This window comes from Solanum verrucosum, unplaced genomic scaffold, assembly GCF_900185275.1.
Source record: "Solanum verrucosum unplaced genomic scaffold, falcon-dt-bn FXZP01000278.1, whole genome shotgun sequence".
In the NCBI taxonomy this organism is placed as follows: Eukaryota; Viridiplantae; Streptophyta; class Magnoliopsida; order Solanales; family Solanaceae; genus Solanum; species Solanum verrucosum.
Window position 1 is genome coordinate 3,055,206 of NW_026020332.1, and position 13,655 is coordinate 3,068,860.

At 40.2% G+C, this 13,655-nt stretch overlaps 1 protein-coding gene across 1 annotated transcript in view; it reads left to right on the forward strand.

The window, feature by feature from the left end:
- Positions 1-13,655, forward strand: part of LOC125836142 (vacuolar protein sorting-associated protein 54, chloroplastic-like) — a 30,088-nt gene that overhangs the window by 11,050 nt on the left and 5,383 nt on the right. The window contains exons 8-15 of the mRNA XM_049515228.1: positions 3,395-3,651; positions 8,805-8,976; positions 9,078-9,161; positions 9,252-9,518; positions 9,587-9,672; positions 10,059-10,212; positions 10,957-11,038; positions 12,581-12,660. Of these exons, the coding sequence (XP_049371185.1) occupies positions 3,395-3,651; positions 8,805-8,976; positions 9,078-9,161; positions 9,252-9,518; positions 9,587-9,672; positions 10,059-10,212; positions 10,957-11,038; positions 12,581-12,660 (1,182 nt within the window). The remainder of the gene's footprint in view (positions 1-3,394; positions 3,652-8,804; positions 8,977-9,077; positions 9,162-9,251; positions 9,519-9,586; positions 9,673-10,058; positions 10,213-10,956; positions 11,039-12,580; positions 12,661-13,655) is intronic.

Below are 13,655 nucleotides of genomic sequence, written 5' to 3' on the forward strand. Positions count from 1 at the left end.
TTTGAGTGTTATTAGTGCTTATGCACCTCAAGTGGGCTTGGGCGAGGAGGCCAAAAGGCTCTTTTATGAGGGTTTGGATGAGGTAGTTAGAGGTATACCAATCACCGAGAAAATTGTCATTGGTGGATATTTTAATGGCCATATCGGGGCAACTTCTAATGGCTTTGATGATGTTCATGGAGGCTTTGGTTTTGGGGAGAGAAATGGGGGTGGAACTTCGCTTCTGGATTTTGCTAAGGCATTTGAGTTGGTGATTGCTAACTCATGCTTTCCGAAGAAGGAGAACCACATGGTTACCTTTCGTAGCTCGGTAGCTAAGACCCAGATAGATTACTTACTCCTTAGGAAGGGTGATAGAGGCCTCTTTAAGGACTGCAAGGTTATCCCAAGTGAAAATCTTACTACCCAACACAAGCTTTTGGTGATGGACCTGGTAATTAAGAGGGATAGGAGGAAGAAGATTGTATTTGATCAACCGAGGATTAAGTGGGGTGGCTTGACCCCTGACCTTTCTCGGGAGATGGGTGAGAAGTTGAGTGGGATGGGGGCTTGGAGTGGTAGTGGGGATGCGGACACCATGTGGAATAAAGCAGCTAGTTGCATTAGAGAAGTTGCTTCAAAGGTGTTGGGGGTAGCAAGGGGTAAATTTGGAGGCCATAAAGGAGATAGGTGGTGGAATGGGGAAGTCCAAGGCAAAGTGGAAGCGAAGAAGGCTGCATACACAAAGTTGGTGGAGTGCGTAGACGAGGAAGAGAAGCGGTCGCTTAAGAAAGTTTATAAGACGACAAAGACAGAAGCTAAGTTAGCAGTTACGAAGGCTAAGACGGCAACTTTCGAACGCTTGTATGTCGAGCTGGGGGACAAAGGTGGGGAGAAGAAATTGTATAGGCTCGCAAAAGCAAAAGAGAGGAAGGCTCGCGACTTGGACCAGGTGAAGTGTATCAAGGATGAGGAAGGCAAAGTATTGGTGGATGAGACCTCCATCAAGCAAAGATGGCGAAGATACTTTCACAAACTTTTAAATGAAAAAAGGGGCGGAGACATTGTGTTGGGTGATTTGCCGCACTCTGAAAGTCTTCGGGACTTTGGGTACTGCAGGTGTTTTAGGATCGAGGAGGTTATACGTGCTATTAGTAGGATGAGTAGGGGAAGAGCGACCGGACCCGATGAGATTCCGGTGGATTTTTGGAAGAGCACGGACAAGGCAGGTATAGAGTGGTTGACTGGGCTGTTTAATGTTATTTTTAAGACAACAAAGATGCCTGATGAATGGGGGTGGAGTACAATGGTTCCGTTGTATAAAAACAAGGGTGATATCCAGAACTGTAACAACTACAGGGGTATCAAATTGCTAAGCCATACTATGAAGATTTGGGAGAGAGTGGTGGAGATGAGGGTGAGAAGAGGGGTGTCCATTTCTGAGAATCAGTTTGGATTCATGCCGGGACGGTCGACTACCGAAGCCATTCATCTTATGCGAAGACTGGTAGAAAAATATAGAGAAAGGAATAGAGACCTACATATGGTGTTCATTGACCTGGAAAAGGCCTATGACAAAGTACCGAGGAATGTCCTCTGGAGGTGCTTGGAGGCTAAAGGTGTCCCGATGATTTATATTAGGGCGATAAAGGACATGTACGGATGAGCCAAGACTTGGGTTAGAACGGTTGGAGGTGACTCGGAACATTTCCCAGTTGAGATGGGGCTGCACCAAGGATCAGTCCTTAGCCCTTTTCTATTTGCTTTGGTGATGGACGAGTTGACGCGGTCTATTCAGGAGAGGGTCCCATGGTGTATGTTATTTGCGGATGACATAGTACTGATTGATGAGACGCGGGACAGAGTTAATGTGAGGTTAGAGGTGTGGAGACAAACGCTGGAGTCCAAAGGGTTCAGGTTGAGTAGGACCAAAACAGAATATTTGGGGTGCAAATTCAGTGATGCGTTGGATGAGGCAGATGTGGATGTGAGACTTGCCACACAGATCATTCCTAAGAAAGAAAGTTTTAAGTATCTTGGGTCTGTAATCCAAGGGAGTGGCGATATTGATGATGATGTCACACATCGCATTGGGGTTGCTTGGATGAAATGGAGGCTTGTGTGATAAGAAAATTCCACCTAGACTTAAAGGTAAGTTTTATAGAGTGGTAGTTAGACCGGCCTTGTTGTATGGAGCGGAGTGTTGGCCAATCAAGAACTCACATGTCCAGAAAGTGCATGTTGCGGCGATGAGGATGTTGAGATGGATGTGTGGGCACACTAGGAGTGATAAGATTAGAAATGAAGTTATCCGGGAGAAGGTGGGAGTGGCCTCTGTGGTGGACAAGCTGAGGGAAGCGAGATTGAGATGGTTTGGACATGTGAAGAGACGGTGCGCAGACGCCCCATTGAGGAGGTGTGAGGAGCTGGTTGTAGATGGTACGCGGAGGGGTAGAGGTAGGCCTAAGAAGTATTGGGGAGAGGTGATTAGACAGGACTTGGCTCAGCTTCGCATTACCGAAGACATGACTCTAGATAGGAAGGAGTGGAGGTCGCGTATTAAAGTTGAAGGTTAGTAGGGCTAGTGTGTTGTCCTCCCTTGCGAGGGTATGGGTTGTTAGCGTTTGTAGTAGTCCTAGCCTTGCACGTGCAGTTCCTGGCTGTGATACCTATAGCCTTTTGTTGTTTACTGCGTTTCACTTATCGCATTGTTTTATGGATGTTACTGTCTCCTTTGTTGATTATATACTTTCTTATTGGATGTTATGTTTTATACACTGTTTTCCTCGCCATTTACTTGGATTTGATGTACTTGAGCTGAGGGTCTCTCTGAAACAGCCTCTCTACCTCTACGAGGTAGTGGCAAGGTCTGCGTACACTCTACCCTCCCCAGACCCCACCTAGTGGGATTTCACTGGGTATGTTGTTGTTGTTGGTGGCGCACTAATAGTTCACTATTTATAGCTGTTTAGTTGGTCTTCAATAGTTGAGATAAAATAAAACGTGTTAAACTAAAAATGAGAAGCCAAATGTCCGTGCCATAATGGCACCAGTCATTTTGTTTATGTCTGATTCCTTCTATGAATATCTACGTGTCAGTACTTGCTGTTCTCATCCAACACTATAATGACAATCCAAAACTTTCCACTAGCTTCAAAGCCACAAAATTATAGTTTTTCCCAAGCACGAGAAATGATCATAGAATTTCACATGGTAAATATTTTCCTTGAGAAATGTTGCATACACAACCAAATGGAGATAGTTTTGATCTGGATTCCTGGTTTGTCTTGAATAATTGGTTACCCATATGCAGCTGTCTGGAAAAGTGCTTTGTGCAATTGTCTTACCGATTCCTGTTTTTGTTCCATCTGATTTGGTATGATATAACTTGATATTTTTCTTTTAGTGAATGCAGGCACACTTAGCACAGGCATCTGAAGTTAAAAGAGCCATTGAGTGGATTTTGTGCCATCTTGATGGCCATTATGCCGCTGACTCAGTTGCTGCTGCAATTGCACTTGGAGCAGCGGCTTCAGAAACAGCTCATGAAACTGCCGATCAGGTAAATTCCTTGCTGCAACTTTCTGTGCAAAGGAACTCTGCCAAGGTCTCTTCTGCTCACGGGAATGGAAATGATGGTATAACGCCATCGACTTTATCGAGAAATTTCAGGTTATTCACATTCCTAATCCCTTCTTTTATATTGTCTTTTTGATTTCTCTTTATTTACCAGAAATCTTGTGTCCAACACTTGCAACAATTTTTCCTCCTCAACCGCTTTGGTCACGGCGCCAACTTGGGTGCGATGGGCATCGCCTTGAGGTTGAGTGCGATGGCCAGTGTGTCGCACCTCCCATTCCCACCCGAACACTTAGATTTCTATGCCCGACTCTAGTATAACATACATAACTTTTTGTATGGTGCTCAGATTGACGAACGGGTAACGTTGGAATCTAGACATGACTATCTTTAAATAGGACAGGTAATTTACCCCAAATCTCACAGATTCAATAGTCCAGGTCTAACCACAAACATAAAATGATTTCAAACTTGACCCGAATTCACTGAGTGTTACATTTTAGAAGCCTATGTTGGTAAAACGTCAGGACTATTCTGAAAAGCAAATTAGGTGATTGATGAGAGACTGTCTGAACTGGGAGCTTTTTTGTGTTGGTTGAGTTCTTTAAAGTGGTTGGCTTAAAGAAGCACAAGCTTCTGCTAGTGTTACAGAGAAGTTGGAAAAAGGGCAGAGAGATTTTCTATGGAATGACTCGTGAGGGGAAAAGAAGTTTCATTTGGTGAATTGGAAGTCTGTTACCACACCAAAATATTGAGGTGGCCTTGGATTTAAAGATCTAAGGGTCTTTAATTAGGCACTTTTAGGAAAGTAGTTATGGAGATTTGGGGTAGAGGTAAATGCTTTTTGGAGGGGGGGGGGGGGTTGGAGGACTAAAAATTCAACGCTCCCCTACGGTTGTTGGCTATGGAGCAATATTTCAAAGGGCTGGGAAGAGTTCAATGAGAGTACTTCTTTTCGAATGGGTAAAGGGAGTAGGGTGAGTTTTTGGGGTCATTGGTGGCGTGGAAACACTATTTTGAGTCTCACTTCCCCTAACATGTAGAGGATTTCTTGCCAAAATAGGATGTCGATTATACAATTGTGGAATTTACAAGGGGGTGAAGTGTTTTGGGATTTGAGGTTTAGCAGAAACTTACAAGACTGGGAAGTTTGGAGAATTTGAAAACTTTGCTGGCTTGCTCCACCAACAAAAAATTACTATGGATTGTCAGGATGTTTGGAAATGGGGAACAGGGGGAAATGGAGTCTTTTTCGTTAAGTCCTATTATGTGAAGCTTTTGGTGAGAGAGTAGATTGTTTTCCCACATACCTTGATGTGAATCCCGAGAGTACCGAGAAAAGTGTGCTTCTTCACACGATTAACCATGAGGGGGGAGGGGGATCTTGACTGCGGAGAGATTGAGGAAGAGAAAGACTACGTCTGATAGTTGGTGCTTCATGTACAAGAATCAGGGGAAGACATAGATCACGTACTCTTACATTGCCAGGTAGCATCTTCGTTATGGGGGAGAGGGAGCTGATGAGATGGCTTGGTTTTGAGTGGGTAAAGTCGAAAACTATGAAAGAAACGATGTTTAGCTGGGCTCGTAGATGATGGAGGAGGAGATGCAGAGCATGTGAAGTTGCACCTTTAGCCCTGATGTGAACCATATGGAGAAAGAGGAACAAGAAAGCTTTTGATGGAATAGAGAAAAATTTCACACTTGAGAAATAGCCTCTTTTCCTTTATTTCTTTTTTGTGCACCCATGAAGTTGCTTTTTGTATGATGATGGGTGGCTGTCGTAGAAAATCATGTATTTTTGTAAGGTTTTCTACATTTTGGTATACGGGCTAGTTAATGCTCTTTGTTAATAATATTTGAATCTTTTGAGAAAAGGGTAACCTTGTATTCACACCAAAAGATTCATCATCCAAAAAATGATGAATTGGAAACTTACATCCCACATAGGGTATTCTTTACAAGTTTCCTATAAAATCAACTAATTCTATTATCTCCCCTATCAGATTTTGTTTACTCCAAAAAAACAAAAGGCTTATACAATTCATTCTAATTTTCTGTAAGTTAATTTTTGTCCATCAAAGCACCTTGAGTTCCTTTCTTTCCAAAGAGTCCACCATATGCATGCTGGGATAGTTCTCCACCAGAATTCTTTTCTTCCTCTGTTGCCAATACCTTTCTAACTGCTTAGGAGTTCCATTGTCGTGTTAGGCATCACCCACTTAACTCCTAACAAACAAAAAAACATGTTCCATAGGCTCAAAGCTGCCTTACAGTGAAGGAATAGATGATCATTGGTTTCTTCTTCCTGCTCACACATGACACATCTTGAGCAAATCTGCCAGCCCTTTTCTGTAAAGCCTCATGAGTTAGGCATGCCTTTCTACATACCAACCAAGTAAAACAAGCCACCTTTGGAGGGCATTTGGTCTTCCAAACTAGCTTCCAAGGCCATCTGTCTAGGTTTGTCTGTAGTGTGTTAAGATTGCAATAACATGATTTCACTGTAAACACCCCTTGCTGTGTAGTTTCCATCTAGGTTTGTCATGTCTCACAGATAGAGCTGGATGTGGGTTTAGACCTTCCAATAAATTGGCAACTTCTCCAATTTCCCAGTCATTAAATGCTCTTCTAAATAAGAGATCCCAACCATGTTGGCTCCAAACTTGGGCTACCTTGGCATTCCTCTGAAGACTTGAGGTATATAGGTGTGGAAAAGAATTTCTAAGACTATCTTCTCCAATCCACACCTCATTCCAAAAGTCAGTTTTTAATCCATTACCCACAGTTATTGAGATGTTATTGTTGAACTGGGGCCACAGTCTTCTTATGGTTTTCCAGACACTACACCCAATGGTGCTCAGTTGTCCATTAAGTAAACCATATTTCCCTGCTATAAATCTTCTCCAGATGGCTTGTTCAGTCTCTTCTGAGCAGAAGCCAGAACCTCCAAAGCCATTTTTGCAAAAGAGAAGTGTTCTGTTTTCTGAGGTTCTTCAAACTAAGCCCCCCTTGCTGACTGTTAAGGGTCAAAACATCCCATTTCACCAGATTGTAACCTCTCTTCTCCTTGTTTCCTTGCCATAGAAAGGACCTCCTCACCCTGTTAAATCTTTGCTCAATGCTCTTTGATATAGGGAAAAGGCCCATCATGTATTGTTGAGAGGCCATCCAGTACTGATTTGATGAGAGTCAATCTGCCCCCTAATGATAGATATTGACTTTTCCACCTGGACAATTTTTTCTCACATCTTTCCATCACCCCACTCCACACTTCCATTTCTTTATTTTTAGCCCCTAATGGCAACCCCAAATATTTAGTTGGTAAGGAGTCCACTTGACAACCCAAAATAGCAACCAACTCTTTCAAATTCCCAACCTGGTTGATAGGGAAGATGTGGCTTTTCAACCAGTTTACATGAAGACCCAAGATTCCTTAAAAAATAGTTAGGATGGCTCTAAGATGCCTGATCTGACTTGACTCTGCTTCACAGAAAATTAAGGCATCATCTGCATATAACAGGTGCGATACTTCCAGATCTTCCCCTCTCAGCACTAAAACCTTTCACCCATCTATTTGCATTTGCAATCCTGAACATGTGATTTAGACCTTCCATAGCTAGCAAGAATAGGAAAGGTGACATGGGGTCCCCTTGCCTAAGACCCCTGTGAGATTGAAAGAAACCTTCTGTGTTGCCATTTATTATAAGGGAAAACTTCACACTAGAGATACAAAAGCTGATCCATTTGATCCACCTACTACCAAAACCCATGTCTTTCAAAATTTTGAGGAGAAAATTCCAATTGACATGGTCATAGGCCTTTTCAACATCTAATTTGCATATGATCCCTGGTTTCCTCTGTTTAACCCTTGAGTCAACCAGTTCATTGGCCAACAGGGATGCATAAAGAATTTGTCTCCCTCTCAAGAATGCCATTTGGTGTCCATCTACTAGTTTCCCAATAACTATTTTAAGTCTTTCAGTTGTTTAGAGATAATTTTGTAAACCCCCCAAATCAAGCTAATAGGTATGAAGTCCTTTAGTTCCACAGCTCCAGGTTTCTTTGGGATCAATGCTATAAGGGTCGCATTGAATTTTTTTTCAAAGATTCCCCTTTGGTGAAAATTATGAGTAGTCTGCATCAGATCTTCCTTCAATGTATCCCAACATACCTTGAAAAAGCTCATAGTGAAACCATCACCAAGGGCTTTGTCTCCATCACATTGTTTGATAATTTGCATCACTTCTGATTCTGTGAAAGGTTTCTGAAGCCAATCATTCTCCTCTATGGAAACTATAGGACATCCTGTCATCCTGTCAGAACAAAAGTAGGTCTCCATGGCTCAGGCTCGGTGTATAAATTGGAGTAGAAATCTATCATAGCTTTTTTTATTTCTTCTGGTTCTTGTACTTCCTCGCCCCTTATCACCAATCTATCTATTGTGTTGTAACTTCTATGTGATGTTGCCAATCTTTGGAAGAATCTGGTGTTCTTATCCCCTTGTTTCAACCATAGTGTTCTAGATTTTTGCCTCCATTTTTTTTTTGATAACCGAGAAATCCGTCTGTGACCCGCCCTTTGGACCAATCACAACCTTCTAAACTCGGTGGATAATGGGCCCGCCCCTCTACCCTTCTCCACTTAAATACCAGGCTTTGCTTTGCATGGTGTGGGGCTTGAACCTGCGACCTAAGCCACAAATTCTTCTTCATATTTGGCCAGTACTTCAAGTTCCACAAGTATTGTTGCCCTAACCATCATTTCTTCTTGTGATAGTTCTTTGTCTTCCTGGGTTCTGTCCAAAACAGCCAGTTCCTCAAGAAGACTGTTTTTCCTGTTAGCCATTTCAGAGAAGGTCTTCCTACTCCACTCTTTCAATTTTTGTTTCAGCAAAATCAATTTGGTGCACAGTTTATAGTCTGGACACCCTTCAACTATGAAGCCATTCCACCATTCCTGGACCATCTCATTAAATCCCTCCACTTTTAGCCACCAATTCTCGAATTTAAAATAGGAGTGCCGTTGTTCCCAGTCACCACACTCCAAAATGATAGGACTATGATCAGAGGTTACTCTAGGCATATTAGAACTTCACTGAAAGTGGCTAAAGGTTTCACATTCTAATCAGTAATAGCAAAATGCCCCGTCATGTGTTTCAGTTGTTGGCTTCTATTTTTAGCATCTGCATAAGTTGTATGTAAAGAATTTCCAAATGTTTATCCCACGACTTTTTTCTTTGACAGAGCTGATGTATTGAGAGAGAATGCAGAAGCCGTTTTTGCAGCTTGTGATGCTGCTCATGGCAGATGGGCAAAGATCCTTGGAGTGCGTTCTCCTATCCACCCTAGACTGAGGTTACAGGAGTTTCTAAATATATATAACATCACTCAAGAATTTATAACGGCTACTGAGAAGGTGAGATTCTCTATTTTTATTTTGTTTTGTAAAATACATACTTTACTGGTTCTATATATGTATTTCAGTTGTATTGATGCCTGTTTTGCCAATATATACAGATTGGTGGAAGATTGAGTTATAGTATTCGGGGAACATTGCAGTCACAGGCCAAGGCCTTTATTGATTTCCAACACGAATCCAGGGTTAGTTTGTTTCTTCAGTTGAGCTTTATCTGTGTCATTGACTCATTGCTTCTTGCGTTTATAGACTAAATCTGTTGTTGGTTGATTCAGATGGCAAAGATGAGGGCCATTCTTGACCAGGAAAATTGGGCTGAGATTGATGTCCCTGATGAGTTCCAGGCAATTATCACATCACTGTTTTGCTCAGAATCTGAGACCCGTGAACTTGCTGATGAGGTTTCAGCTGATATTGAACCAAGCAGCCCTAAGATGGTCCTGGGCAGTGATGGTTCCCCTACGGCAGAAGCTAGACTTCAAAAGATATCACAAAATGCAGAGCACACTGATTCTATTCCACGTGTAGAGAGTACAGCACAGGTTAGTACTTCATGATGCAGCTGGCAAACTGAAAGCACTAATGCTGATTTGAAACTAATTCTTCTCAGAGCAATGAAACTAACACAAGAGAGCGTGGAAAATCTTCTACTAGACTTCTTTTCTTCAGAGGTGTTGGGTATCATATGGTTAACTGGTTAGTAATTCCTTTCGATTTGATGAAATCGTCTGTTCTTTTTTGGTGGAGCTGGTACTCTCAGATTTTTCATTTTTCATTTTTTTCCCTCTCAATGTCTTCTCTTCTCTGCCCTTGGTGTCTTGGTCACTAAGTTCTTAAGAGTTAAGACTATTGGTTTAGAGCTATTTCTTGTGTGACTTTTTCTTGTCTGTCTCTGCATGTTGCATTTTCTTTTCTGTGTGAAACAGAAAAGAGAACTTATCTGATAACATGCCTTCTTAATCCTTTTTGGGGATTTTTACTGGGACTTCGATTCAAGAGTGCTGGATCGCCCTTCACAGTTTTCTTTTTTTCGTACGATAAATTCACCCTTCAAAGATGACAATTCTCCTGTTGTGTTTCAGTGGCTTGATTTTGGTAAAGATGTTGTCAGAGTGTATTGAGATGAATAATAGCTTGCCGGGCCTATCTTCAGAAGTCGTTCACCGTGTTGTCGAAATCCTGAAATTGTTCAATACAAGGACTTGTCAGCTTGTCCTTGGTGCTGGAGCAATGCAGGTCTGTTTTGGTTTCTTGATTATATATTCTCTAGCTAATTGTTGATTTTTTTGTGGACAGTAATTTTTTTTAAAAAAAAAAAACTAGTAGGCCAAAGGTACTCAAGCCACCAAATATGTTCTTGATTTCAATCCCACTTTTATCTCATGAACTAGACACAATATAGAAGTTTAACTGTCTTTATCCCTTAATTAGAGGCGGTGCCAGAATTTTTAACTTGTGGATTCTGGAAAAATTATTTGTACATATCAAATGAATTTTTTAACACAAATATGGGGGTTGATTTTTTCTCAAAAAAACAAATATGGGGGTTGAGTCAAAGCTATTGGATTATGCCTAACCCGTAGCTAAAGTGGTGCCGCTCCTGCCCTTGATATATTCTGACCCTCCTTTTACTAGCCATCATCCAATTACCCTGGAGAATGGGGTGAGAAAGGAGGTGATAAAAATTATTGAAGAGGATTGGGTTTCTTATTTCCACATCTTTGGACTAGAATTGTTGGAATAAAAGATTTTTAAAAGGTTATAAATTGGCAGAAAATGTATGGTGGCAGATGTTTGGGCATCAAAAGATTTATTCCTGGAACATTGACAAAGATTGGAAGGCAACTGTAATTGTAGTTCACTACTGATTTTTACTTGACTTTATGGGTGCATTTCTTACTGACTATTTACCCCCAACATTTTTTCCCTAGTTGATATGAATGCAATATCATTGTGCCTTAACTGGGATAAGTTTTACAGGTTTCAGGTTTGAAGTCTATTACTTCTAAACACTTGGCCTTGGCAAGTCAAGTCATCAGTTTCACATACACCATAATTCCCGGTATGTAATGATGATAAGGTTGTCAGTTACAAAGTGTCTTGATTATTTGGTTCCACCTTTTGTCCAATTCCTAGTCTACAGGTGCATTTATCCTGTAGGTGTCTGAAGAGACAAAAATTCATGCTTGGACATTCTTTCTTAAGTAAAACCATGCTAAGGTTACTATTTTGTGTAGTTTTCGATCTACTGTTCTGGTGTTAGGATTCAACGGTATTGTGCTTATTGATGAAACAAGCAAGGACGTTGACCAAAAATTGGAGTTATGAGAGGCACTCCTGAGAGTACAGGTTTTAAGAAAAGTAGAAGTAAGATTTCTTACTTCATAAGAAAAAAAAGATGAGTAGAAGTAAGACTGCATAGATGCACTGCATGTTTAGTCAACAAAAGATAGAGTGAAATTAAGGCGGGGGTCGATGGGAATGCTATGCCTAGATGTAAATAATTTAGATATCTAGGTTCGATGTCTCAGGAGAATAGTATGATATTACACATCCATTTTTTTTCATTATCAAAAAGAATAGTATGATATAAAGATGTTACAACATATAAAGAATATCTACTGAAGTGAAAAGGCAAGTTCTATGGATCATTTATAAGACATGCAATGTTATATAGGAGTGGATGTTAGACCGCCTGAAGTGCAAGTGTGCAACAGATCCACAAGATGAATGTTGCTGAGATGCGCATGCTACGATTGAGTGCATGCGTACAAGATTAGAAATGATCACATTCAATAGGAGGTACAAGTAGCACATATCGAGGATAAAATGAGAGAACATAGGTTGAGATGGTTTGGTTATGTCCTGTGTTACCTCTAGATGCACCGGTCTGTAGGTGCGAAAATGAAATTATGGTGAGTGGAGGTTTTAAAAAAAGCTGAGGCAGACATAAAATCACATGGAAAGAAGTTATATTGAAGGACACACAATCTCTTGGAGTTCAGTCCACCTAGTCCTAGCAAAATTAAGGCACAATAAAATGAAAATGATCTATAATGGGCAAATACCTATTAGTTGGAATTAGTCACATTACCATGCTTACTTTAGGTCTTACGTTTTCTAGGAGTCTTTAGTTTCTATCTGAGATTTATATGCCAGTAGAAAATATAGAGAACTTCTAATATTTATTATTATTATTATTGTTGTTGTTGTTGTTGTTGTTGTTGTTACTATGTACTATTACTATAATAAGCATTAGAAGTCTCTATATTTTCTATGACATGTAAATCTTTGATAGGACTAAAATCACTACTACTACCACCACTCAATAAATTTTCTTTATCTGAAAGTAAAGACCAAGAATGTTTAACAGTTTAACTAATAAACTCAATTTGTTGATATAGCGTTGGCATAAGAAACCTTCACTTAGTAGTTACCTTAGGCAATGTTGGTCGATACATGGCATAATATGGATCTATAAGCAGCTTTACATAGAAGTCTCAGCATACTCATAAATGAAAATGTGCCAGAAATACCTTAATTTAAGTACCTTGTGATTTAAGAACTCAATTTTTTTTCCTGACAAGTTTTGTATTTGTCAAAGAACTCAAGAGGATTCTGTTACTTAAAGTGCCTGAGACACGCAAGGGACTGCTGATTCTGGAGGTTGATCGTGTAGCACAGGTATTGAAATCTTTATATGTTATTGTTGGTGCATTTTGCTTAAATCCACTTCTAACTTAATATATATTTCTGTTCTTGGTCTATTTCATACAATAAAAAATTCCGCGAAACATTCTCCTTTTTGAAATAGGGGTTTTTCCTTTCCTGTCTGTGCATCTATATTTATGCTATAAATATTTTTCTATGCCAGTACTCACAAAACGTGTTGTGAAGAAAAGAGAAAATGTATTCAATTGTGTGTGTGGGGGGGGCGTATCTTTTGAAAATCACTTTTTGATGTCTCCTAATTGACGATATCACCAGAAATATGCAAGTGCTCCCAGACACGATTTTCAGGTAAGGCCCTGAGACTCTTCCTCCGAGATTCCCGCACTACAGCAACAACAGGTTCTGTGTTTTTCTCTAATCACGCGCTGTGATTGTTCAAAAACATGGAGAACAAGATTTACTTCACCTCTGGAGACAAATTGTACAATATTACTGAAAACATTTCTTCTTCAGAAGCTTGGTCTGATTATCTGGAAATGAGGAAGTCCATGCTTCGATATTTCAGATGCCAGTACAATATATTCTCTGGATTTCAGATGCCAGTACAATCTTGTACTGATGGATAGAAATGTTACTATTCTCAAAAAATAAAATATAAATTGACCATATGGAGAGTTAAAGCTGTTTATAAGGTTCAGTGGGAGCCAAAAACAGAATCTCAGGATCTCTTGGACTATTTTCAGTACGTTGGCACTTGTACGCCAAGTGGAGAGAGATGGCTGTGATTAGTTTCTTCCTTTTGTATCTATCACATGAATGCATCTTATTAGCTGTAGTGACTTATAATTATTTATAAATGCAAAAACTTTGGAATAAAATGAAAGTTCATGTGACCTTTCTACCATTAAAATTTAGGCTTGGAGTATCTTTTGGCTCGAGATGTTTCCTTATATTGCAATATATTGCCAAACTAAAAGGAAGATAAAAAAAGAGTGCGTAAAACAATT